The following is a 27421-nucleotide window of genomic DNA, read 5'->3' as shown; positions in this document are numbered from 1 at the left end:
GTATTGTTCTCATTAAAAAAAAAAACATACATTGTGGGATAAACTTGTAGGTTAATAAACATTAAGCTTGATTAAGCTTGCTATCATATGATATCAAATGCTATAACTAAATAATAAAAACACATACATGTTTGAAGTTCCTAAATGGCACAAACTGCACAATGTCTCGTAGAACAGGCTCCCCCTTGGGAGACCTAAGAATGCCATCATCCCCGTCGAGCATCTGCATGTCGCTGAAGTCTGCGTTGCCAACCCCGACGATGATCACAGACATGGGGAGGTGAGAAGCGTGAACTATCGCTTCTCTGGTGTCAGCCATGTCGGTGATCACTCCGTCCGTCAGAATCAGCAGGATGAAGTATTGCTGAGAAAGAAATACGAGCAGGAAAAAAAGGATAGCTTGTCAGCTTGTCTTATGGATATTACATTTGAGAAACAGCAATAAAATTGGCTCTTTAGAGGGGAGGGCTAAGTGGCACAATGGGTTAATGCACTTTCTTTCTACATCAGAGTTTGCACCTTGGTACATGTTTTGATGGCTCAGAACCCAATCAGTCCTTCCACATTGGAGTCTCTTTTAATGAAAGTAGAGGATCCTACACAGTTAACTTAAACCTTAATTTTTAAAGAAACACCCCTAGAGAAGACCCCAGTAGGATTAATATATAGTTAATGAGCAGCTGTATTGTGTTGTAAGACTTTCTCTGAAATAGATGTTTAATAAAGGTCCTGACTGACATGGCACGTTTTAAAAGAAAACACAACATTCTCCACTCCCCTTATCACAGCTTACTCACATTTTAGCTTAAGGATCTGTTTAACAAAATATCTATAAATGTGTTCTTAACAGCACATTACTAGTGTAACACTTAATGTCATGTATGCAAAAATAAAGGTTCCATACTGTATTATGAATTACTGTATAATATTGTTTATCTTTATAACACATTTCTAGATATGTTTTGGAGTGTTTTCAATGGATCCTTAAACTAAAGGGTTACCCAATTTTTTTTTTTAAATGTACCTACTGCTAAGGAATCCCTGAAAACAATGTGTCGGATCTCACTGGATCGGACCTGTTGAAATGTGTCTTTGAATACTGCCCTTACCATTGCTTCCTTGGTGTGCATCTCTTCTGAAGCAGAACTGGCCACCTTTTGAATAATCGGGGCAATATTTGTTGGTCCATATAGTTGAATCTTTGGAAGGCAGTTTTGATAAGCTTCTACAACCCCCTGTATACCTTGAGGGAGAACAGATTGAAACATGGCTGTAAAAAGCATGTGTTTCAAGGGTTAAAACCTTTCCTTGAATTACAGTGCAATATGATTTAACATAATTATTATATTTTATTATTGTTTATTTTTTTCTTTGTTTGTGTGTGAGCAGCTAGAACTCAGCTTAGTTAAAGTGACCCTGAAAGAGTGAATATTCAAATGGTACATGTTTTTTAATTTACAGAAAAAATATAGAACAGTATAATTGCCAATTTAAAGATCTCTGTTGTAAAAAACGTGTGTTGTGTTTACACTTATTTCTTAAAATACAGCCAGTTTAAAGATGTATACAGTTAGTGGTGTCTACAATTCCACAAATAATATATGTCTAAAACCGATAGGCCATTGAGTTCAACATAATCCTGAATTTATCATTTCATTACTGGTGGAATGTCATCCATTTCCCAGTGTGGTGTGCATTTCATCTTTTCGTGTTTCTTATTCCAGCTGTGACTGTATTGAGACTAATTGTTCTCTCTCAGGCTGCTAGCTTCATTTGAAGTTTAAAAATACATTTTCGTGTTTTGTTACGAAAAATATATTAAATTAACGGTAATCAAATTGTTACTGTTTTGTGTGAGAAAATGTGTTTCTCGGTGTGTATTTTTCTGTATTTTTTTCACAGAAATATGAGCGCAGCTGCTCAGCAGTCCTGCGTTTGACCGAGACATGCGTTTTGGGCTAAGCTGCTTACAGCTTCTCCCAAAGTGTCTCGTTGCCAAATTAGTTCGGCTTGAAAAATAATTGTGAAGACAGTTAGGGCTCTAACAGTAGCCTTTCCTCAGTTTTCAGACTGCTGGTTAGCCAAGAGCGCTTCCCTATAAATCGCTCCCGTGGTAACTGTAGATCCGAGACCTGCACCTGTTCCTGCGGGTACTCTGTACAATGAGTGAGGTTACCTTTTTTCCATAAGGCTTCCATCAGTCTTAGGACTGTGTCGGTTTGCCTGAAGCGCTATATGTGGGCATCCCTATAGTCTGCTTAAGTGGTAACTGTAGGTCCAGACCTACCCCATTCTCACCGGTACAAGTACTGTACAATGAACGAGGTTACCACTCCAATTCATGACGCTGCAAGGCTTGCAGTCCTTCTCACAGTGTTTCGTTGCCGCCTTGGTTCCTGCTTGTCTTAGGGCTGTGTTGGTTTGCCTGAAGCTATATAGGTGGGCATCCCTATATATTGCTTCTGTAGTAACTGTGGGTCACAGTATATACTGTATATTGGAGCTGCAGCTCCCACTCTGTTACACGCCGACGTTGCTGCTTGAGCAGACGCGTCCAGCCTCGGCTGGGGCGTTGTCTAGAATGGCAGTGGGGGCGCAGGGGATGTGTAACCCCCATTGCCAACAGGCATCGAACCGGTACCAAACAGCAACTGTACATTCTTACTGTACATTGCTTGCTCATTGCATTATGCCTGGGTTTTATCCCTATGACACATGAAATTACAGCCTGCCTGTCTAGTAATAAGCAGGCCTTGTTGACAGTCCAGTTACTGTCTTTAACAATTTGAGGAAGCAACTGTACATTCTTACTGTACTTTGCTCACTATTTGCATAATGCCTGGGGTTATTCCTGTGACACATGCAAGGCCAGCCTGCCTGTCTGGTACCAAGCTGGCCTTGTTGACAGCCCAGTTGCTGTCTTTATCAAACCGCTTTTCTGCAAGTTTTGTGGCGCTCTGTGTTTCTAGGAGCTGGCGTTCCCGTCTGAGGATGTGCAGTCAGGTGGCGCATCCCCTGCGGTTAAGCTCTCCCTGTAATGGCAGAGCTTATGCCATTGATCAAGAGGCCACTGCGGTCTTGCAGGTGCCCTGGTCTACACAGCGTCCGCCCTGTTGCATTACTGTACAGCGGCGTTACTGCTTGAGCAGACGTCCCCTTGAGGACAGCAACAGTACGGTACACTACTGTACCGACCCCGTGCTACAGGCACCGAACCAGTACCAAACCAACCCGTACTGTTCTGGTACAGTCCCAGTTCTGATCTGCTACCGACTGGGGTTTTACAATCCCCAATCTGGTACCAAGCAGGCCTTGTTGACAGTCCAGTTGCTGTTTTTAGCAAGCTGAGGCAGCAACTGTACATTCTTACGGTACATTGCTTGCTATTTGCATAATGACTGGGGTTTATCCATGTGACACATGCAAGGCCAGCCTGCCTGTGGACAAGCAGATGCTCTTCCTGCCTGAGGCAGCAGCACGCAAAGGAGGCACTGGTAAACCACATTTTCTGCAAATGTTGAGTGCATTCTCCAAGCATACATTAGAGAAACGTTTCTCGTGCAGTTCTACAGAGTGTTCTGCATCCCTCACTCCTGCACAGTGCTCTTCCCCATCACCCTCTCATAGAGAGGTGACTGCGTCCTCACCCCATGGCTCTGTGCCAAGGAAGAGCCACGGACCCGGGCATAGAGAAGCTCTGGGCAGCAGTTTCCCACAGGCACGCATCCCTGATGGCGACAACGTTTGCTCCATTCCATCTGTTTCTGGCCCGCTACTGACCGGTGTATTTACATCCCAGTCTAGTACCAAGCAGGCCTTGTTGACAGTCCTGTTGCTGTCTTTCGCAGCTGAGGCAGCAACTGTACATGTTTACTGACAGTGATTGCTATTGCATAATGCCTGGGTTTTTATCCCTGTGCCAGCAGCTTCAGGGACCAGCACAGCCAGTTGAGCCTGTGGCCAGACCACCGCCCAGCGAAAGAGCCTCAGGCCAAGCCACAAGGTGAGCAGTGGCCCTAGGGGTTTGCTGCCACAGGTCCAGGGCCCTTTCTCAGGGAGCCACCTGGAGTATTGCCGTCAGTGCACATCAGAGTACTCAATTACCTGGACGACTGGTTCAATTGTGTTCAGTCTCCAGTGCAGGCAGAGGCCCACACGGACCTTGCCACCAACCACCTTCATCGGTTGGGCCTGTCTGTGAATCGTGCAAAGAGCCAGCTCACACCCTCGCAGACTGCCTCCTATTTGGGAGTGCGCCTGGACTCCAGCTCCATGCTGTCCACATTGTCAGATGACAGGGTGCAGAGAATGGCCACTTGTCTGAAGCTTTTTCATCTTAACACAAAGCTCACAGTAGTGACAATCCAGAGGCTTCTGGGCTTGTCTCCTGCAAATGCTCCCTCTCCAAGCCTGGTTAGACAGCAGGGTTTTTCAGCCTGCATTGAACCGTTGCCATCTGGTGACAGTGTCTCACCACTGTATGAAGGAGTTTTCTTGGTGGACACAGCCTGCCCAGCTGCGGTTTGGCGTAGTGCTGGGCAGCGTCACCAGAAGGGCGGTTATCACCATGGACGCGTCCAGCTTTGGCTGGGGCGCTGTGTGGAATGGCAGGGGAGCACAAGGGGTATGGAACCCCCCGTGACAGGATCTCCATATCAATATCTTGGAGCTACAGGCAGTGTTTCTAGCCTTGCAGATTTTTTTTTACAGGAGGTTCAAGGGGACAACACTACCGTGGTGCCTTATATAAACCACCACGGTGGCCTCAGGTCCCCCAGTCTCCATCAAGTTGTCCACAAACTGTTGCTCTGGGCGCATGATCACCTCCACTCCCTGCGAGCAGTGCACCTGCCTGGGGTGATAAACTAGGTGGTGGACCTCCTCTCAAGGAGAGGTCCCAGTGCCTCAGAATGGAGACTTCACCCGGAGGTGGTGAGCCTTATTTGGCAATGGTTCGGAAGAGCAGAGATAGACCTCTTGCCTCCCAGGAATTGACCCATTGTCCCAACTCGTTCTCCATAACTGGGGACCCACTGGCGATAGATGCCTTGGTACACTAGTGGCTGAGGCAGCTGCTGTATGCCTTCCCACCGCTCGCCATGCTCCCGCTGTGTCTGGAGAAAATCACACAGGACCAGGTCAGGGTGCTATTAGTAGCTCCTTACTGGCCCAGGAGACTGGTTTTCAGCTTTCATGCAGCTCCTGAGCGGCCAGTCGTGGAGCCTGCCAGAACATCGTGACCTGCTCAGTCAGGCACGGGGGACATTGTGGATCCCAACTCATCGAGCCTGCGGCTCTGGGTCTGGCCCCTGAACAGCAACATTGAGCCGATTGGGGTTTTCCAACAGGGTTATTGATACCCTGCAGAATGCCACAGCAGCGTCCAAATGTTCCCAGTATGAGTACAAGTGGGTCATTTTTCAGATGTGGTGCTTGCCTAAGGGCTTTGACCCCACGACCTGTCCCATGGCAGTTATACTGTAATGTTTTGCAGGACCTGTTTGATGAGGGGAAATCTCCCTCTACATTAAATGTCTATTTGGCAGCTATTCAGCTTGCCATAACAAAACTGATTCATTCTCCCCAGGAGCTCTGCTTCTTGGTGGGGACATTTTAAAAAGGAGCTCTGTGGCTTTGGCCGTCTATGAAGGACATTGTCCCTCGTTGGAGGCTTAACATGGTGCTTGAAGCCACCCTTTGAGCCCTTGCATTAAGCTGAGCTGAAATATTTATCAAAGGTTACGCTTCTTACCAATCCTGCATTTTTGTCAAAAACCATCTCGGCATTCCACATTAACCAGACTCTGGAATTGGAGGCTTTTCATCTGCATCCTTTCCAGTCTGACAGGGAACGACAGCTCCATACGCTTTACCCCGGTGCGGGCATTAGCGTATCATGTAGACAGCAGAGGCTATCCAAATGAATCACAGACACAGTCAAGACTGCCTATGAGCAAGCCAACTTGTCCCCTCCAGAAAAGTTCACTGCCCATTCCACCATGGCAGCTTCATGGGCTTTGTTCCAGGGTGCATGTCAGAGACATTTGCAATGCAGCAGTGTGGGCTACTCCCCATACTTTTACACGGTTCTATCGAGAGTGTTAAGGGTGGCTTCAGGGTCGACCCTTATATCATAAACATAGAAGTGAGTTCTCCCTCAATTTTTTAGCCCTAGCTACTTGCACTGGGGTTCCTCATGGAAATGCGCAAGGTGGCCTTGGCCTAGCCTTTTGGCATTCCAGTTGGTCTGCAATATTGCCTTGCGACAGCTTTGGAATTCATACCCATGAGGTAATGGTTACATTTCGTACTTGATAAGGAACGTTAGGTTATTATCATAACCCTGGCTCCCTGAAATAGAAATGTAACCATTAACCTTCAGCAGTCCTTTTATGCCCTTGGGAGGCGGGCACGACTGCGTCACAGGCACTACGTGCAGCTTTGATACATCTTAGGTGATACGTCTTTAGGTTAAATACCCATGAGGTAATGGTTATATTTCTATCTCTGGGAACCAGCGTTATGATAATAACCTAACGGTATCTAATATAGTACCTCATTAACATCACACAGTGTAGTTATTACTATCATTGGGCAGGGTTAACCTCCTTGATTGCTATCCAAATTATGTTACTCTAATGTTAATCCTGTCACCCGAGCCGTGATTCATAGATCACCGAAGAGGGCATCATAACACATTGTCATTATAAAATGCAGCACACTTAACCAATAATAACAGATTATTGCTTTACTGCTAAATTCTAATTCTGAAGGGAAAAAGACAGTAAACATTACACATGCTGATTCTTAATATAATCTTCAGTACAAGGGTCCCGTGTTTGTATCCAAAATCTATTCCATAGATTACACCGTGTAACAAAATGTTTTTTTTTTTTTTTGGTTCCTGGGTAGTAAGTGTTATTTCCTAATTGCTTATGCCTCAAAAGTATAGAAAATGGCTATTATTCCCCACAAACTTTGCTTTTGTGACCAGGACAGTGATATTTTGAAATTTACCTATTTCCAATGAGAAAACGGGCAAATTTGTGTCTTTTCGTTCACATAAAGTCAGAAAACAACATATGAATCCAAATTAACATATATTTATACTAAAGTAATACAAAAATGACTACAAAAGATTTAGAAGTGAGTAGTTTTTCGAGATTTACGATTATACTGTAAATCACTTTCACGAATCAGCCCCCAAATGTAGTCTCCCATCATGTTCTCGTTATACTGTCCTTGGTAGCGGCATTCAAAGTCCAGTATATCCTGGTGGAAGCGCTCGCCTTGCTCCTCCGAGTACGCTCCCATGTTCTCCTTGAATTTATCAAGATGAGCATCAAGGATATGGACTTTGCGGGACATCCTACAGCCCATTGTGCCGTAGTTCTTCACCAGAGTCTCAACCAGCTCCACATAGTTTTCGGCCTTGTGATTGCCCAGGAAGCCCCGAACCACTGCGACAAAGCTGTTCCAAGCCGCTTTCTCCTTACTAGTGAGCTTCTTGGGGAATTCATTGCACTCCAGGATCTTCTTTATCTGTGGTCCGACGAAGTCACCGGCTTTGACCTTTGCCTCAGACAGCTTAGGGAAGAAGTCTTGAAGGCACTTGAAGGCTGCCGACTCCTTATCTAGAGCTCTGACAAATTGTTTCATAAGGCCCAATTTGATGTGCAGTGGTGGCTTCAGCACCTTCCGGGGGTCCCAGCCGTACTCATCATACTTCAAAATGTCCAGCAAGGTCTTGATGCTGTTGTAATCCTCTTTGAGGTGCACCGAGTAAGCCAGGGGAAGAGACGGGTACTTGTTACCATTATGGAGCAGCACGGCTTTGAAGCTCCTGGATGAGCTGTCAATGAAGGACAGTATAACGAGAACATGATGGGAGACTACATTTGGGGGCTGATTCGTGAAAGTGATTTACAGTATAATCGTAAATCTCGAAAAACTACTCACTTCTAAATCTTTTGTAGTCATTTTTGTATTACTTTAGTATAAATACATGTTAATTTGGATTCATATGTTGTTTTTTTCTGACTTTATGTGAACGAAAAGACACAAATTCGCCCGTTTTCTCATTGGAAATAGGTAAATTTCAAAATATCACTCCTGGTCACAAAAGCAAAGTTTGTGGGGAATAATAGCCATTTTCTATACTTTTGAGGCATAAGCAATTAGGAAATAACACTTACTACCCAGGAACAAAAACTGTGTTACATAGTGTTATTTTAAAGCATGGCCAATAAATATAATGTGATTCAAGCCAACAGAGCAAAACTATTTTATTCCTTTATCTTCTGTTAATGTCCCACATCCTGATTAGTGTCAACAATAGATACACAGATCTTAATGATGCTGCTTGAGTTTCCTTCCTATTTCAATGAAAGATGTACAGCTTTTGCAATTGGATTGAAAGTTGTGCTTGGTCAAGAAAGATTCTGCCTAGTTTGACAGCCTGTCGAAAAGGAATAGCATTCCTCTTTATGGAAGATTAATTATATTTGTAGTGTAATTTAGATAGAGGAAATGGTCGATTTTCTTCCAGTGAAGAGTTGTAAATCTTTATGTCATTGTGCGCAAATGTGTGCAGCTGGGACGCGGAACAGGAGACACGTTGCTGGGCAACCAATTGAGCAGTCAGATTCGCCCAGAGCTGAGCTGATTGGCTGGGGGCGAGCCCGGGGATGCTGCACGGAGCTCAAAAAGTGTCTGCACCACAGCTCAAGGCGACTGACATCAAGGGGGACAGCGTCCGCTCCACAGGATTAACTACTATGCAAATCCTGTAACTGCAAGATGGTGCTTGTGAAGGCATTGCCCAGCTGAGGCCGTTTGAAGAGACAAGAGTCGCCGTGAGTCTGGGATCACAGAAGTAGGTTAGTTTATGGGTGGATGACCCCAAACAGTGTATAGAGAGGGTTTTCGTAGTGTAGTAGGTTCCTGGAGCGGGAAGTCTCTTTTAGTGAGACTAGCGCTCACCTTGTGTGGCAAACTTTTATTTTTAGCTTTGTTTTGTTTTGTTTTCTTTCTTAAATGAGACACCAGGGCTACCATTGCTGGTACCCTAGTGTGAGCACCCTAGTGTGTGTTGATTAAATCTACGCGCCTGGGTGGTGTGTCAAGACCCAATGCTCTGTGTCTGCCTCAGTATTGTTCAGTGACAACCCACACATGTAAAAAAAAAAAAACAACCCTGTTACACAGCCTAAACAGACTTCTTTAAAGAATGCAAATCCAAACAGAACAGGCACATATTTGGTTATAATGATGAATGAATTGAAATATGAATTATTCAACCACTATTCTAAATGAATGTTAGAAATACGATATACCATATATGTTCAAAATAGTGTGCAGTCTCCACTGTCTGTCCTTATTCATATTAGTGCCCAGTCTTACTGGCAAAAGGTTAATAAGTGCCCAGCTCTCCAAAGAGCTACCACCCATTCATTTTTCAATATCTTAAATTATTATCTTACTTACAAGTCAAAAACAATAGTTTCTTACACACAATGAAACAAATTAAGTATTATTGCCGTATACAGTATTTTGTTTAGTGTTTATTTATAATAAACTAACATTTTCTAAAGTATAAATACACTTCTTTGTTTTTAACAGCTTTGCTTGGATGTGTAAACTCTAAAACGTCTATTATCAAAACCCAATGACTGCGTTTGAAAGTATATTTTACAGCCCCATTAAAATGTAGTTGCTTGATTACGCTTTCCCTAGGCTACAGTGTATTGATCCCAGGTGGTTTTGACTGACACCACCCTCTCAAATTAGTTCAAGATTCAGCAGCACTAACCTGATCAAACTTAACATGCTTTGTGATTTCATTTTTTGAAGCTACATGTAGTATCAACCTTGATCTCTGCTTTGAAGGAGCTTCAATCACTCTAACACTTTGCAGGGGCACTGGGTGAGTTCTCACCCTATGGGAGACTAATCCCAAATCCATGTCCTATAAAATCAATTGGTTTCCTTGGAGGTTTCTCATCTAAGTACAGTACTAACTTCCTGATGTTCTGAGATCTGGTGAGTTTAGAGGTCGGATGACTGCACGCAACACTGGCTGTATACACTGGCTCTTACCCAGGTGAAGAAATGGCAAAGTAATTGAGCTTGGATCTGTGTTGAACTCTTACCTGCACATTCTGGGTTGTCTTCATTAAAGTTTATTGCAAAATCATGGGAGACCTAGAGGAAAAATAAAACCAAGTTATGATTTAAATGTGGTTATATCATAGATACAGTTCCATTAACTTTGCAAATGTTCCATGTGTAACATGCAATTAAAGTTTAATCACTGTTATAGGGCACTGATATTTTATTACATCTAATTTTTCCTAACTTTACAATGCAAGCTTACCCTTTAATAACATAAAGATAGTAATTCAGACTGTATGTCTTCCACTATTTCCAAACAGTTCACCTAAAAACAGTATCTGGTGTGGATTTTATAATGACTGCTCTGTTTATTTAATGCTGTTTGTTTAGACTACTCAATCATGATTTGGTAAATAAAACATACAGTGCTAGGAAGGCTGCCTGTGCTGATTATTCCAGGAATCCTGATCATTTCTGTCAGCTGCACATGCTCAAATCACCATTAATAATTACACCAAAATTCACTAACATATGGAGCTAATGCCCCCAAAGTTGTGATACCAGTCATGCTGTCTGCCAAAAGGATAGTTTATTTACTAACCATGAATGTCTGCTGCAATAGAGGAAACAAAAATGTGACATAAAAGTGAAAAAACAGAAAAGAAGCAACATGCAAACAAAAATGTATAGCAAATAAAAGACAAGGACGAAAACCATAGAACTATGGCAGTGATCTGAAAATCTGAAAATCCATTTGGACTATTGCTGTATCCTGTGCCATTGTATATAAACCAATATAGGGAATGCAGCTGAAAACCTAGTCCTTGTTAAACCTGGTTATAAACTTAGATACTGTATATTCTGCAGCTGATTAATGTCACAGAACATGTGAATAAAAAGATTTAAATAACCGTGATTATGTCGCGCAGGAGTCACAAGTTTGTTCTAAACTCTGTTAGGTGTTTTTATTACGTCTCTACTTTGATTTTTTTATTTATTACAGTGTAACAGCCCCATTCTGTTCTGTACAGGTGGAGAAAGAGTTGCAGACCATAACAGAGGAGAAGATACATAGTTTTTATCCCTGAAACGATCCTAATGTTTAATGTCTTCCCTGTTAAATATCCCATGAAGTGTGTTCTGTATGCTTCTTCATTGTTGTTTCTGTTTGTTGAAACTGTAAGCCGAAACAATAGAGAAGCATGCACACTTAATGGGAAATTTAAAAGGCAATAATTTAAATATAAAAAATACGTACATTATATAAGTTACCTGTATAATCTATTTCATATAATACATAAAAAAGAGAAAAAAATGAATAAGGAAAACATTACCTTGAAATCAGATGGTATTCTTGCTCCGAAACCAAAGGCAGGAAACATTTTGTCACTGGATTTAAAAGGAATTCATGAATATATTTAGAATTGAATATAGACAACTTTAAGCCTTGCATATGTGAATAAAAACTGGCAACTGCTGTAATTTTATAGGTGATTCTATATACCTTGGCTCATGACATATTTTGCAAAGATAAATGCAGGGATTGTGTCGGATAAGACTAACTGTTCCCTACTTTCTTCTTGGACTTCTTTGGTTTTGATAACATTTTCCTGATCTTTGTCCTACAGAGTTCAAAAGTGTTTAAAAGTTTTGAACAAAAAAGTTTGACCTGGAAAGGTACATCAATGTATAAAACTGGCAAAATGTTAATTAATAATTGATTACAGCTCCCAATAAAAACACTGAAAATGATGCATGAAACTCTACCCCATGAAACCCTATCCGCTGGACAATAAACCACAAGGACTTGACGGCAGGAGGGGGGGACTGGATATTTTTCATTTTCAGGCAGAATGAAACCACTTTTGAAAATGGGTCACAAAACTGGACGTGATGTTTGTCTGCCATCAAACACAGTGAATTTTAACACTTCTTTAAGAGTGAAGCTAATATATTAATAGTCAGATGCCAATGTATTTTTTAGATCCAAAATACGATAAATAATGAAAAGCGGTGTTTTAACAGTGAACTGTACAGTGTGTCATGCATTTGTCCCTGGATATTGGTTTCAAATTTACTAAGAAAGCCATGAGATACTGATCGATGGAAACTGGCTTAAGCTATTCTAAGCCAAAGTCAAGGTCACCTGAAGAGATTTCTGTATCACAAATGGGAAACTATACCCAGGATGAAGCCGATAAACTGAATCAGCAATACATACTGTTTTTCATGGCTGTACAGCATACATTGTACTGCCATCTGGAAGGGTTTTACATTCTTATTATAGGACTGTGGTGATGATGTTTTTTCACAGTTGCATCTGCTTCCATTTCATTATAATAGTTTGGTTTAGATTATTGGTCAATTTGGACTACCAGGGATTAGATTAGCTACTATATTACTAAGGCCTCGTACACACAGACTGCGGTTTGCGCGACAACTGTATTAACAAACTGCACTCAATGCAGTTGTTTGTTGTACACACATGCCTTTCATTACTGAAATGAGTGCACTCCCTGTTTAAACAAACCACTGAACTCAGACCATCATTACATGACATTCGTTAGGTCTGTGTGGCAGCAGCATGGAGGCTGTGTTTTTGTTTATGCTTTTGGAAAGAAGTACAGTGCATAATCGATCGAGAGCTCGTCAAGCACAGCTATGCTCTTTACTGCAAAACCAGCGGAGACGCCATTTTGCTTTTTCTGCAATGCTAAATATAGTGGAGACGACCTGCAGCACCATAGATCGAAACATTTGGGCGATCTTCCGACCAGAAGGCTGGTGGGAACGACTTGAGTGGTTTCCAAATGACTGCATTAAAAATGTATGCATGTCTAAGGAGTTGTATATATGTCTTTGTCATTTACTGAGACCTTCCCTGGAGTGCCAAAATACACAGATGAGACGTTCTGTACCGGTGGAGAAACAAGTTGCGTTTGGGGACATGAACGATCCCATATTGTTTTATTTAAGTTGCAAAACCAAAAATTAAATGTTTGCATTTTTTTTTCTTATACAGAATATTATACAACTGTACTTTGATTAAATAAAAAAAGTATGTATGCACTATTTAATATTGTTATGAATGTACTACGCGATGAGGCCACTGATGGTCAAGGCAACTGTTTTGTACATTATTTTCATCCCACAGAGCTTTACAACTGCTAATTCTGAGGAGTTTACTGCTTACTTAGTAGATACACTAAGGCGCTTGTGGAGAATGGCATTGATTTCAATTGTGTGTCTGCCTTTGTAATAGACAATGTAAAAGAGGGAGAAACACTAGCTGTTTACGTCTATGCTTAGTCTTAAGAACATAAGAAAGTTTACAAACGAGAGGAGGCCATTCAGCCCATCTTGCTCGTTTGGTTGTTAGTAGCTTATTGATCCCAGAATCTCATCAAGCAGCTTCTTGAAGGATCCCAGGGTGTCAGCTTCAACAACATTACTGGGGAGTTGGTTCCAGACCCTCACAATTCTCTGTGTAAAAAAGTGCCTCCTATTTTCTGTTCTGAATGCCCCTTTATCTAATCTCCATTTATGACCCCTGGTCCTTTTTTCTTTTTTCAAGTCAAAGAAGTCCCCCGGGTTGACATTGTCTATACCTTTTAGGATTTTGAATGTTTGAATCAGATCGCCGCGTAGTCTTCTTTGTTCAAGACTGAATAGAATCAATTCTTTTAGTCTGGCTGCATACGACATGCCTTTTAAACCCGGGATAATTCTGGTCGCTCTTCTTTGCACTCTTTCTAGAGCAGCAATATCCTTTTTGTAACGAGGTGACCAGAACTGAACACAATATTCTAGGTGAGGTCTTACTAGCATTGTAGAGTTTTAACATTACTTCCCTTGATTTAAATTCAACACTTCTCACAATATATCCAAGCATCTTGTTAGCCTTTTTTATAGCTTCCCCACATTGTCTAGATGAAGACATTTCTGAGTCAACATAAACTCCTAGGTCTTTTTCATAGGTCCCTTCTTCAATTTCACTATCTCCCATATGATATTTATAATGCACATTTTTATTGCCCGCATGCAATACTTTACACTTTTTTTTATTAAATTTCATTTGCCATGTGTCTGCCCAATTTTGAATGCTGTCTAGATCATTTTGAATGACCTTTGCTGCTTCAACAGTGTCTGCCACTCCTCCTATTTTTGTGTCATCTGCAAATTTAACGAGTTTGCTTACTATATCAGAGTCTAAATCATTAATGTAGATTAGGAATAGCAGAGGCCTTAATACTGATCCCTGTGGTCCACCACTGGTTACCTCACTCCATTTTGAGGTTTCTCCTCTAATCAGTACTTTTTGTTTTCTACCTGTTAACCACTCCATAATCCATGTGCATGCATTTCCTTGAATCCCTACTGCGTTCAGTTTGAGAATTAATCTTTTATGCAGGACTTTGTCAAAAGCTTTCTGGAAATCTAAATAAACCATGTCGTATGCTTTGCAGTTATCCATTTTCAATGTTGCATCCTCAAAAAAGTCAAGTTAATTAGTTAGACATGATCTCCCTTTCCTAAAACCATGCTGGCTGTCTCCCAGGATATTATAACAGCAAGAGAACATTCAAAGAGGAGGTTAAATGAGGTTAAATGTCTAAGAGACACAAATGGCAAAATCATAGAAGAAGAAAAGAAATAGCAAATATATTAAATGATTACTTTTCACAGGTTTTTACAAAGGAGGACACGGACAACATGCCTGACATGTCGACCTGTTCCTATCCAATTTTAAATAACTTTAGCATAACAGAGGCAGAAGTGTTAAAGGGACTAGGAGCTCTTAAAATAAACAAATCCCCTGGGCCAGATGAGATCCTCCCAATAGTACTCAAAGAAATGAAAGAAGTTATTTACAAACCGCTAACCAAGATCATGCAACAGTCTCCTGACACAGGGGTTGTACCGACAGACTGGAGAATTGCAAATGTAATACCGATCCACAAAAAGAGACACAAAACCGAACCAGGTAACTACAGACCAATAAGCCTGACTTCTATTATATGTAAACTTATGGAAACTATAATAAGATCCAAAATGGAAAATTACCTATATGGTAACAATATCCTGGGAGACAGCTAGCATGGTTTTAGGAAAGAGAGATCGTGTCTAACTAACCTACTTGACTTTTTTGAGGATGCAACATTAAAAATGGATAACTGCAAAGCATACGACATGGTTTATTTAGATTTCCAGAAAGCTTTTGACAAAGTCCCACATAAAAGATTAATTCTCACACTGAACGCAGTAGGGATTCAAGGAAATGCATGCACATGGATTAGGGAGTGGTTAACAGGTAGAAAACAGAAAGTACTGATTAGAGGAGAAACCTCAAAATGGAGTGAGGTAACCAGTGGTGTACCACAGGGATCAGTATTAAGGCCTCTGCTATTCCTAATCTACATTAATGATTTAGATTCTGGTATAGTAAGCAAACTCGTTAAATTTGCAGACGACACAAAAATAGGAGGAGTGGTAAACACTGTTGAAGCAGCAAAGGTCATTCAAAATGATCTAGACAGCATTCAGAATTGGGCAGACACATGGCAAATGAAATGTAATAGAGAAAAGTGTAAAGTATTGCATGCAGGCAATAAAAATGTGCATTATAAATACCATATGGGAGATAGTGAAATTGAAGAAGGGAACTATGAAAAAGACCTAGGAGTTTATGTTGACTCAGAAATGTCTTCATCTAGACAATGTGGGGAAGCTATAAAAAAGGCTAACAAGATGCTTGGATATATTGTGAGAAGTGTTGAATTTAAATCAAGGGAAGTAATGTTGAAACTCTACAATGCATTAGTAAGACCTCACCTAGAATATTGTGTTCAGTTCTGGTCACCCCGTTACAAAAAGGATATTGCTGCTCTAGAAAGAGTGCAAAGAAGAGCAACCAGAATTATCCCGGGTTTAAAAGGCATGTCGTATGCAGACAGGCTAAAAGAATTGAATCTATTCAGTCTTGAACAAAGAAGACTACGCGGCGATCTGATTCAAACATTCAAAATCCTAAAAGGTATAGACAATGTCGACCCAAGGGACTTTTTCGACCTGAAAAAAGAAACAAGGACCAGGGGTCACAAATGGAGATTAGATAAAGGGGCATTCAGCCCAGAAAATAGGAGGCACTTTTTTACACAGAGAATTGTGAGGGTCTGGAACCAACTCCCCAGTAATGTTGTTGAAGCTGACACCCTGGGATCCTTCAAGAAGCTGCTCGATGAGATTCTGGGATCAATAAGCTACTAACAACCAAACGAGCAAGATGGGCTGAATGGCCTCCTCTCGTTTGTAAACTTTCTTATGTTCTTATGTTTTTGTTTTTTTTTTTTTTTTTAATTATAATTTTTTTAGGTTGATAAGCTCCAGTGGCATATATGATGTTATATCATTTACTAACAATTTGACGGTATCTGTGGTTTTAAAACTTCAAAAAAAATAATTTCTGTTTTTTTTTTTTTTATAATTTAGTTGTTGCCAATTATTTTTATTATTTTCTCCCAATTTGGAATGGCCAATTATTTTTTTTAGGCTCAGCTCACCGCTACCACCTCTGCGCTGACTCGGGAGGGCGAAGACAAACACACGCTGTCCTCTGAAGCGTGTGCTGACAGCCGACCGCTTTTTTTCACACTGCGGACGCACCATGCAGCCACCCAAGAGCTACAGTGTCGGAAGACAACTTACAGGCTTGCCCACAGGTGCCCGGCCAACTACAGGGGTCGCTGATGCGCGGTTGAGCCGAGGACACCCTGGCCGACCTAACCCTCTCTCCCCCACCCTGGGCGATGCTCGGCCAATTGTGCGCCGCCCCCTGGGAGCTCTCGTCCACGGTCGGCTGTGGAATAGCCTGGACTCGAGCCGGCGCATCCTGCACTCCACGAGGTGCGCCTTTACCGGATGCGCCACTCGGGAGCCCCTAACAATTTCAGTTTTTATAAAGAAAAACACAAAAGCTTTGGTTTTGTCATTTCAGGTTTGCAGCTAACGTTTCTCCTGTGTGTAATATTTTGGGATTAAAGGCAGCAAAATTGTCAAAATTACACGCTCATTGTAATTAATGTGTCAACATACGTTTTAAAGGTTTGCAAAACTCGAAAATGTTGCTGAATTTGTCACAAGGTTGTTTTTAAAAAATCTATTTTGTCTGCTTGTTACTTTTTTTTTGCAACCAACACAGACCATTTTAAATGACTCGTTTCCAGCAAGTTTGTTTCATTTGTAAAGATTTCATATTTTTCAATAGCGACTTGAGTTCCAATGTTACAATGTACTCGTACATCCTCAGACAGTCCGGGGTATATGAAGATTATGAGGCAGGTGTATATGCAACACTTTTGGCTATGTTAATATATTTACATAGTCACCATGCACTTTTGTATATTTTAAAACGGCTTTAAAATATACAAAAGAAACTGTAAATGTCCGATAAATGAATGTACACAGAGTGCAGACATAAATACAAGCAATCAAATGGCATCTAATGTTAAAGTGACGTTTCACCAAACACCTTTTGAAATGTAGTGAACTTTCAATTGACTGAGCGAGTGCGTTGCTGTCTTTTGATTCACATTACAAAATGAATCAGAGGGAGATCAAGCTGAACAAACAAATATTTATTTGATATGAAGAGTTAAACAAATGTTCCATTAACAAAAACTTTCTCTGCTTTGACTGTCTCACAGGACGCTGTAATTTGGGACAAGACCCCAGCCCTCCTCCTACAGAGCGCATTTTTGTCCTTAATGTTTCATTGACATTAATGTTCTTGCTGATTCAGCACCAAAAAGCCTTTCATAATTCCCCACCGCTTCTTCTGCTAATACATTTAGCTCCTGGTCTGTAAACTTTCGATTCCTCACTCTGTCCTCCTGGGTCGCTGTCGTTGTGACAAACTCAGAACCGTACTTATATATATATACACACACAGTATATATATATATATATATATATATATATATATATATATATATATATATATATATATATATATATATATATATACTATAATACAGTGTGTATAAACCTCATGCATAATTCTGTGTGTTGAATTCTGTGTGCTGAATTCTGCACGTTGTGACAACTTGCAAATGAATCATTTTGTTTGCTTTATTTGTGCATATAATTAGCTTAGTGAATAGAGCTACCGCTAGTTCATTTTTGCACGTGGTGTGGCTTCCCCCTGCCATTAAGTGAATGAGGCCCTTAGTATTTACACTCAGTGGTGTTGATCTTCTAGATGGAATACGATCAGGTCATCCCCAGGCTAGATATAAAACCTTTAACCTTTTGAACCAGAAAACAAGTGTGCTGCCAATTAAGTCACCAACACTATTGTTGCTTATTACTCTTCCAGTAATATGTCAGGCAGCTTTAAACATTAAGTATTAAAACATTGTATTAATACTTGTAATGTGATTCTTGAAATGTATTTTTGTTTACGACTGTAAGTCGCCCTGGATAAGGGCGTCTGCTAAGAAATAAATAATAATAATAATAAAAAAGGGGGATGGGTACTTCACCTAACGCAATACAGGAATCCTAGCTATCCTAATATTCTGGAACCTACTGGGGCATTTTTAAAAGCAAAAACATACCAAAAATAGCCACACTTTTACTGCTAAAGAAAGAGAAAATGTATTCAACAACAAACAGGTAACTTGTTCAATTAAGTAATTTAGAGATAATGTGGAACAAAAACCTGAACAACCTGCAGCTCTCATGGACCACAGCTGACCATTCCTGATTTTAATTGAACAGACTAACTTGCTAAATTGATCCACAACTTACATTCTTCAGAAATTAATGATTAAGGGTTAACTATAAAACATGCTGGAGTGTGGCTCTCCAGGACTAGGGTTGGCCACCCCAGGTATAGAGAGACGCACGCATGTTCTGTGTTTTTTTTTTATTTTTTTTTTATTTCTAATTACAATTAGCCATGTGCTTAAACAGAAATCACTGTTATCCAATAAAGGATAAAAACAGCTGTTGTAGCTAGTATGTGTAAAACTAAATAATTAAAAAATATATTAAAACAGAAAATTCAGGTTAAATTGGGGCCCAACAGCACTTATATCAGTCACTGTTAACTCATGCCGCAGCTACACCAGATACCACGGGAGGCATAAACGTTTACCATTGTAAAAGCACAGCAAAGTGTAATAAAACATAGTGAATACATGGTAAATTACAGGTAAGCATGGTAAAGCCCTGAGGTAGGTACATGCATAGTATAACCATTGGAAAACTACAACATTTCTGTACAAATTTACTGTGGCAAACCTTGCTATGTGAAACATTTTGTATTGATCTACTGTTTATGTTGTAATATACTCTGGTCAAACACATCTTTTATTGTGTCAGACGCTGGTGAAACAATCAATATATAGTATATTGCTTAGGCTAATCTTAGCCAAAATTAATATCCCCAAGTGACTGTTTCCTTGATTGGGGTGTAACAATCATTGGCAAATCGAGAAGCATGTCATGAGTGGTCTATGGTCATCTCTGATATATCAGCTGGAACCAACACAAACAACCAATTACCAGAAGTAAATCCCAGGGCTTCTCAAAGCCACCAAACATTTAGTGATTGCAAAAAAAGGAAGAAAAGAGAAAGATGAATACCCCCCACATTTAAAGTGGTAATTGTTATTTATTTATTTATTTTTTTATAATTTAGTCGTCGCCAATTTTTTACCCCGGTTTTTCTCCCCAATTTAGCATGCCCAATTATTATCTTGGTTCACCGCTCGCAACCCCCCTCGCAACCCCCCCCGCCGACTCGGGAAACGGAGGCTGGAACACGCGTCCTCCGAAACGTGCTCCTGCCAAGCCGTCATTTTTCGCACTGCAGATCCACAGCAATGCCACCAGACCTATAGTGCCGGAGGACAACACAGATCTGGCGGCTCCACTGCAGAACCACAGGCGCCCTATCGGCCAGAGGGGTCACTGATGCGCGGTGAGCCGTGGACTCCCCTGCCGACCTAAGCCCTCCCTACCCGAGCAGCGCTCAGCCAATTGTGCGCCGCCCCCTAGGAACTCCCAGTCACGGTCGGCTGTGACATAGCCTGGATTCAAACCTGCGATCTCCAGGATATAGGGCACATCCTGCACTCCGCGTGGAGCGCCTTTACTGGATGCGCCACTCGGGAGCCCTACTAAAGTGGTAATTGTTAATAACAATAATGTATTTAAATTTTATTTACAAACAATTAAAGGAGTTCTAACTGTGCTTTTACATGATGTATTACAGTACTGCGTATTAGAACTAGCAATATTATCACTGGTCCTTCTTCGCTTGAAGATGTTTAGATTATTTGTAATGGAACATAAAGATATTTTAAAGCTAACACTATCGCTGTAGTGTTGCTTCTGCTTCCTAGTACCTGATACAGTTAAAAATCCCTCCACCTCAGTGGTCTAGCTGCAACAAGACCATGTGACCTACAGCAAACACACCAGAATGCAAAAGGTTATCTTTTGCGTTGTGCAGCCTTAATACAATTTAAAAAAGAAAAACCAAAAGTATGTTAATAAATAAATCTAATAAGGAGGTAATGAAAAACATTGAAGGCATTGGTTAGCACACCTTTACAACTTGATTAAACGTACCTGTCGTAATCTTGACAAATCTCCCCCACAGCAACCAATGCTTTTAAATACTCATTAGGCTGGTAGGGATGGATGTAGTGCAATGAGCAGCTGTTCCGTGGGTCTCCATTTGAAGCTGTAAAATCTATAGCTACCTAGAAAAACAAGCATTAATCACATTTGGTGTACACCATCAATTTAATTCTAATTTGTGCATAATACCGTGCAGGACAAAGACACTCAAGCACATTAATGCTTTACATAATGATCCATCGAACAGCCACTAGAGACACTGCATCTGTTTTAACTGCCTTTAATTTCTCTATGCCCGTTATAATCGTCTGAAAACAGCAATTACCTTTTTCTAACTAATGCCACCTTACAATTAACTAAAAATAATTACTTTCTAATCTAGACTTGGTAATACTGTTATCAGTATTCAAATACAGTGTAGCTCCATTTGCTGTATTGATGTATTCATTTTAATCCTATTACATGATAGGAAGAAATTGTAAGGGTGTTAAAAGTAGATATGTTATAAAAAAAAATTAAAAAAAATAAAAACAAGGTTTGTACGCTATTTTTAAAATCATGGACTTTCAAGCATTTTTCCTGACCACACACATTATAATTTTCAGGACCAAAAAATAATGTCATACTACGATGCACAAGCGCTTTACAGTCAAAACTACAACTGTTACCCCAGCTGTATCGCAAAAACTAAAACTGTAATGACGATGACAAAAAATTATTATTATTAAATCCCGCCAGTGTGTGCAGTTCTTTTTTGAATAGCAGACGCAAATCCAGTATTGAAACAATGAAAGTAACGTGTGTTTAATAACTGGCTTCAGAAGAAGAACACATTCTAACTCAGTCACAGCTCTTTACGTCACACAGCTGTTGAATATAAACATAATCCCCTCCGTATTTAACAGCACATTCAATAAATCACACTCATAAACGTCCAAGATACGGCATTAACACTTTGACACACAAAGTCATCACAAAACTGCCAAAACAACTATTTACTGCAGGACAGTATTAAATTGCACGTCCGATTTTAATTATAGCAGTTAACAAATCAAACTAAAATTCTTTAGCGGGGCAGGTCTTACTTCTACCTTTTTGAGGTTGCAGTCATTTTCCTTTCTCACTGGATCCACTTTCATAAGCTTAACAACTGTTGTGTCTTCTTTAACAACATCAGATCTAACAAATCTTTGCATGAGTCCTCTGATAACACGTTGCATATCATCGCAAAGGAAAGGCAGCATAGGCTTATCAGTCTGGTAGGCAGTAAGGAATGGTGCGATTTGTTTAGTGACAGACAGAAAAAAGCTGATTTTAGCAGTAACCAGGTTGTCACTGCACATTGCCTTAACTGTTTCAAAGGATTTCGTTTTTGGATCAGCACACTTCTTTTCATTCACCTGATTAACATACTTAATGACACTAGGCCAAACTTCAAGTGCTCTCTCCACTACTGAAACATTATCTAGCCATCTATGCTGACAAAATTTCAAAGGAAAGCGTTAACTACCTGTGACTCTGGCATAGTCCTCCATCCTAGCTGGGGTATCTTTGAACAGCCAATACATACTGGATAGCAGTTTGGTGATTTCCCCAATTACACACAAGAAAACCATCCCTAAAAGCTCTGTTAACAATATGCAGTCCGCAGCTCCCAATGTTTAACAACTCTGTATCGGAGTCTGTTTTTAACTGATTTTGAAGCAAACCAAAGCATTTCCAGTCTACATTTGGACCATCCATAGAGAGCAGAAGAAGGTTGCGTAGATTGATTTTTTCAACACAGGTATTGAACTTCATAAGCATGGTGTTGGCGTCAGGGTGGCCTAACAATTGGGACCCGTAATATCGTGTGGCTACTTTGCCGTTTTCCCACAGAAGAACATGCACATCTATTTGCTTGGATTGAGATTTATGGTTCAGACTACGATAAAATTGACCTGAAATAGGGAGCAATACCAAAACAACAAAGGCAGGCACATTTTCGTTCTCCACAAGAAAATGATTCAGCTATTTCACTGTCTGGAAACATGTGCTGAAACAGCATATTAACTCTTTCACATGATTTGTATGAGTAGTGTTTTTTAATTACGTTTAATGCCCATATTACTTCAGACTTTAAGCAATCAGTTTTGGTTACAAAAGACGACACTGTCCCAGACGCACTCAAACCTGAAATAGAAGCCCTGCGTGAGGATGTGGTGACACACGGTGATGTAACTGATGAGGCAAAGTAATCTTTAATGTTGCTGACTTTTAAATCACAATGTTTTTGCCCTCATATGTGACTTTTTAGCACCGACTCCCCCATGTTGCTGATATCGAAGCTTTTCATACAATACCGACATCATGCTTTGTATTGATCGTTTTTGTCTTTCTGCAGCCAGTCACTGTAGGTCTTGTATTCAGAACCACTGTTAATTGAAATGGCACTTGCCTGGCATTTTTGAGTGAATTTAAAGTGTTTAAAGACTAAATACACAGCTACTAAACTGTTATCAAGCAGCAACTGCAATCTCTTCCGTCAGCTCTGGCGAGCATAAAACTCACGAGAATACACTTGACGGACAATGCAGTGAGCCAATCAAAAAGCACGAACAGTGAGCCAAATCGAGTTTGGTCATACCCGATATATTGGGGGGGCTGGGGCTTAAAAATGTGGAATGCAACAAGTAAATTAAAAAAGTACCACATTTTTTTTTTAAAAAGTCCATGACTTTCCATGACCAATTTTGTGGTCAATTTTCCAGGGTGTTCCAGGACTGGATTTTGTTAAAGCAGTTTTCGCAGATGGAAGTACATTGTATTTTTTATTTACCTTTAAAACAGTTTGCAGTTATACAGTATTTGAATATTCAAATGTTTGTTACATTTACATCCAACAGGACACCAGAACAATTTGTATGTTAACATCAAACAATGGCGGTACACAGGAAAGGGTTCAAACAAATGTCTGTTATTGAAAGGTGTGAAAATTCCACATATATAAAGCACTTAGAAACCTCAATTCATCTCCAGTGATGCATTATTCAATGTGCGTCCTCATTTTCAAATTTCACATCATAAATAGAGAGCTACGGATATGACCATATTGTATTAAATGTCACTGTTGTTTTTCCTGACAGTATCTAGGCAAAATGAATACGGTCAAGAGCTGTAAATACACTGGGCTTAAACTTCTTCACCAATAATCAATCCTTTTCATTTATTAAAACTACATTAGAAGACAAATATATATGTATATATATACACACACACACAAAGGTCATGATGTGTAACTGCGAATCCTTCTACAGCCTAGATTCCATTACTGTACATGGGTTGAAACTGAGGTGACTTTTTTGAAAATATTTACTTACTGTAAACTGGATCTGGCATCCACCCATAATGTAATCTAGGAATGAATGCATCTTGTGGATCTGCAAATAAAATATTCAACAAATACGTTATTAGCAATGTACATGCACCCTAAGGCAAATAGATACTGTACCAAGTTTTGAACAAACATTGGGATGTTGGGAAGTAGATGGTTATGCTGAATAGTTTTTCTCACATGGAGAAATTACAGTAGCATAGCTCATTGTAAACATATATATTGGTGCACCAGTAATCTTCATTTTTCTGCTCTAATGTTGGATTTACTCTGAATAAACCAAGGCTGTAAAATCATGTCTCTTATCTCTTGTTAGCGTCACCAATGTTATCACTGCTCTGTATATTTCTGTTCTTTGTACTGTATATTCTGCAGATTTTTCAAGCACCACACTACAGCAAAATAAAGTAAAAACTAATTTCTTATTTTACACCAGATAAGTGTAAAATATTGTACCAATGGTAAATATTGCAGTCAGTTATGCTTTATATTGACCCCTGTGGGTATGTATACATTTATTATTTCTAATGACTGTTTACCACAAAACATGGGGGCACTGTCTTTAAAGGCACCCATGTTTACTGTGTACACCGATCCTCCAGTTATCAACTGTGAGAATATGTGATGACAGCGCAAGGCATTTACTGGGCATCCTTGGGCAGTCTGGTGGAAAACTTGTAAGGCGACATAAGCAGAAAGCAAATTGAACAGTTTTCACAACTGAGAATACCAGTTTGCTCACAAACTACACTGCTATCAGCCAATTTACAGGTGTTGAGACAGTTTCACTGAATTCAATTATTGTCAGTAAAAAACAGACAGAAAAGTGATTGAATTTAACCCAGACCCTTAAATCCAGTCCCAGAGGTTGAAGTTATTACTAAAAATACATTAAATACATATATAGTTTCAATATGTTATCAGATGTGGTTAGTCCCCTTTTAATTTTAGCTGTCCTTTTATAAGGTAACTCAAAAAATGGTGTATAGTTTTCAGTTTCTTGACAATATGCAAGTAGAATTTAACACTTCATTGCATGAAATAATGAAAACAGCTGGAAAAAGTAGTTTGTTTTGGACATGTAATAAATATATCTTCATTGAAAATGTTTCAATTTTTTTCTATTGCTTTACATGGGGTAAAATGGCATCCTCACATGAGGTCATCATGCATTTGCGTCTTCCATATGTCCCACATAAGAACATAGCTTATTAATAGCTTATTGATCCCAGAATCTCATCAAGCTCCTTCTTGAAGGATCCCAGGGTATCAGCTTGTCCCCTGGGTCGACATTGTCAATACCTTTTAGAATTCTGAATGCTTGAATCAGATCACTGTGTAGTCTTCTTTGTTCTAGACTGAATAGATTCAATTCTTTTAGCCTGTCTGCATATGGGATAATTCTGGTCGCTCTTCTTTGCACTCTTTCTAGAGCAGCAATATCCTTTTTGTAACAAGGTGACCAGATCTGAACACAATATTCTAGATGAGGTCTTACTAATGCATTGTAAAGTTTTAACATTACTTCCCTTGATTTAAATTCAAAACTTTTCACAATATATCCAAGCATCTTGTTGGCCTTTTTTATAGCTTCCCCACATTGTCTAGATGAAGACATTTCTGAGTCAACATAAACTCCTAGGTCTTTTTCATAGATTCAGTTTCTTCAATTCTTCAATTTCAGTATCTCCCATATGATATTTATAATGCACATTTTTATTGCCTGCGTGCAGTACCTTACACTTTTCTCTATTAAATGTCATGTGCCATGTGTCTGCCCAGTTCTGAATGCTGTCTAGATCATTTTGAATGACCTTTGCTGCTGCAACAGTGTTTACCACTCCTCCTATTTTTGTGTCATCTGCAAATTTAACAAGCTTGCTTACTATACCAGAATCTAAATCATTAATGTAGATTAGGAATAGCAGAGGCCTTAATACTGATCCCTGTGGTACACCACTGGTTACCTCACTCCATTATGAGGTTTCTCCTCTAATCAGTACTTTCTGTTTTATACATGTTAACCACTCCCTAATCCATGTGCATGCATTTCCTTGAATCCCTACTGCGTTCAGTTTGAGAATTAATCTTTTATGCGGGACTTTGTCAAAAGCTTTCTGAATAAACCATGTCATATGCTTTGCAATTATCCATTGTCGATGTTGCATCCTCAAAAAAATCAAGCAGGTTAGTTAGACACGATCTCCCTTTCCTAAAACCATGCTAACTGTCTCCCAGGATACTGTTACCATATAGGTAATTTTCCAGTTTAGATCTTATTATAATTTCCATAAGTTTACATACAATAGAAGTCAGGCTTATTGGTCTGTAGTTACTTGGTTCAGTTTTGTCTCCCTTTTTGTGGATCGGTATTACGTTTGCAATTCCCCAGTCTGTCGGTACAACCCCTGTGTCAAGAGACTGCTGCATGATCTTGGTTAGCGGTTTGTAAATAACTTCTTTCATTTCTTTGAGTACTACTGGGAAGATCTCATCCGTCCCAGGGGATTTGTTTATTTTAAGAGCTCCTAGTCCCTTTAACACTTCTGCCTCTATTATGCTCAAGTTATTTAATACTGGATAGGAAGAGGTCAACATGTGGGGTATGTTGTCCGTATCCATCCTTTCTTCATCTATGATTTTGCCACTTGTATCTCTTAAACATTTAACCTCCTCTTTGAATATTCTCTTGCTGTTATAATATTGGAAAAACATTTTGGAATTGGTTTTAGCCCCCTTAGCAATGTTCATCTCTCTCTTGACCTTTCTAACTTCCTTTTTGACTTGCGTTTGCAGTTCCAAGTACTCTTTCTGTGTACTTTGTTTTTGGTCCCTTTTAAACGCTCTGTAAAGTGCCTTTTTTTGCTGAATATTTTTTTTAATTGATCTATTAAACCATTGTGGCCATTTGTTTTAGATTTAGATTTGTCTACTTTTGGGATGTAATTGTTTTGCGCCTCTAGTACTACATAAGGGGGTTTAACAGTAGAATACGGGAGAAAATCTGTCCCGGGAGATGTCCGGGAGAAGGGTCCAAAATACGGCAGACTCCCGGTGAATACGGGAGAGTTGACTGGTCTGAGTTATATTCATCCTGTAGTTTAGACGGAAGCTGTCAGGTGCTGCTGCGGGCACCTAAATAAACTACAGCAAATCAACATGCCTGCATTTCTGATTTAAAAATAATAATAATAAAAAAACAGTTTCCTATGTGAGACAATTTCTGTAAATGTCTGTGCAGAATTGTGAATTCTGCAAAATCATTTCTGTGATCGCAGAATTGGG

The 27421-nt window shown here is 39.9% G+C and overlaps 1 protein-coding gene across 3 annotated transcripts in view; it reads right to left on the bottom strand.

The window, feature by feature from the left end:
- The window catches only part of LOC117399631 (copine-4-like), a 154665-nt gene that overhangs the window by 5824 nt on the left and 121420 nt on the right, over window positions 1-27421 (bottom strand). For 2 of the 3 annotated variants that reach the window (XM_033998924.3, XM_059022719.1), the window contains 7 exons: window positions 24123-24182; window positions 20752-20885; window positions 11448-11502; window positions 10715-10726; window positions 10152-10203; window positions 1110-1243; window positions 128-364 (listed from right to left, as the gene is read on the bottom strand). In XM_033998924.3, coding sequence (XP_033854815.1) covers window positions 128-364; window positions 1110-1243; window positions 10152-10203; window positions 10715-10726; window positions 11448-11502; window positions 20752-20885; window positions 24123-24182 — 684 coding nt within the window. The remainder of the gene's footprint in view (window positions 1-127; window positions 365-1109; window positions 1244-10151; window positions 10204-10714; window positions 10727-11447; window positions 11503-20751; window positions 20886-24122; window positions 24183-27421) is intronic. The other variant, XM_059022718.1, reaches the window with a different exon arrangement.

Source organism: Acipenser ruthenus, chromosome 4, assembly GCF_902713425.1.
Source record: "Acipenser ruthenus chromosome 4, fAciRut3.2 maternal haplotype, whole genome shotgun sequence".
Classification (NCBI taxonomy): Eukaryota; Metazoa; Chordata; class Actinopteri; order Acipenseriformes; family Acipenseridae; genus Acipenser; species Acipenser ruthenus.
Note: the sequence above shows the minus strand (reverse complement) of the source record. Positions and strands in the feature narration are given on the sequence as shown.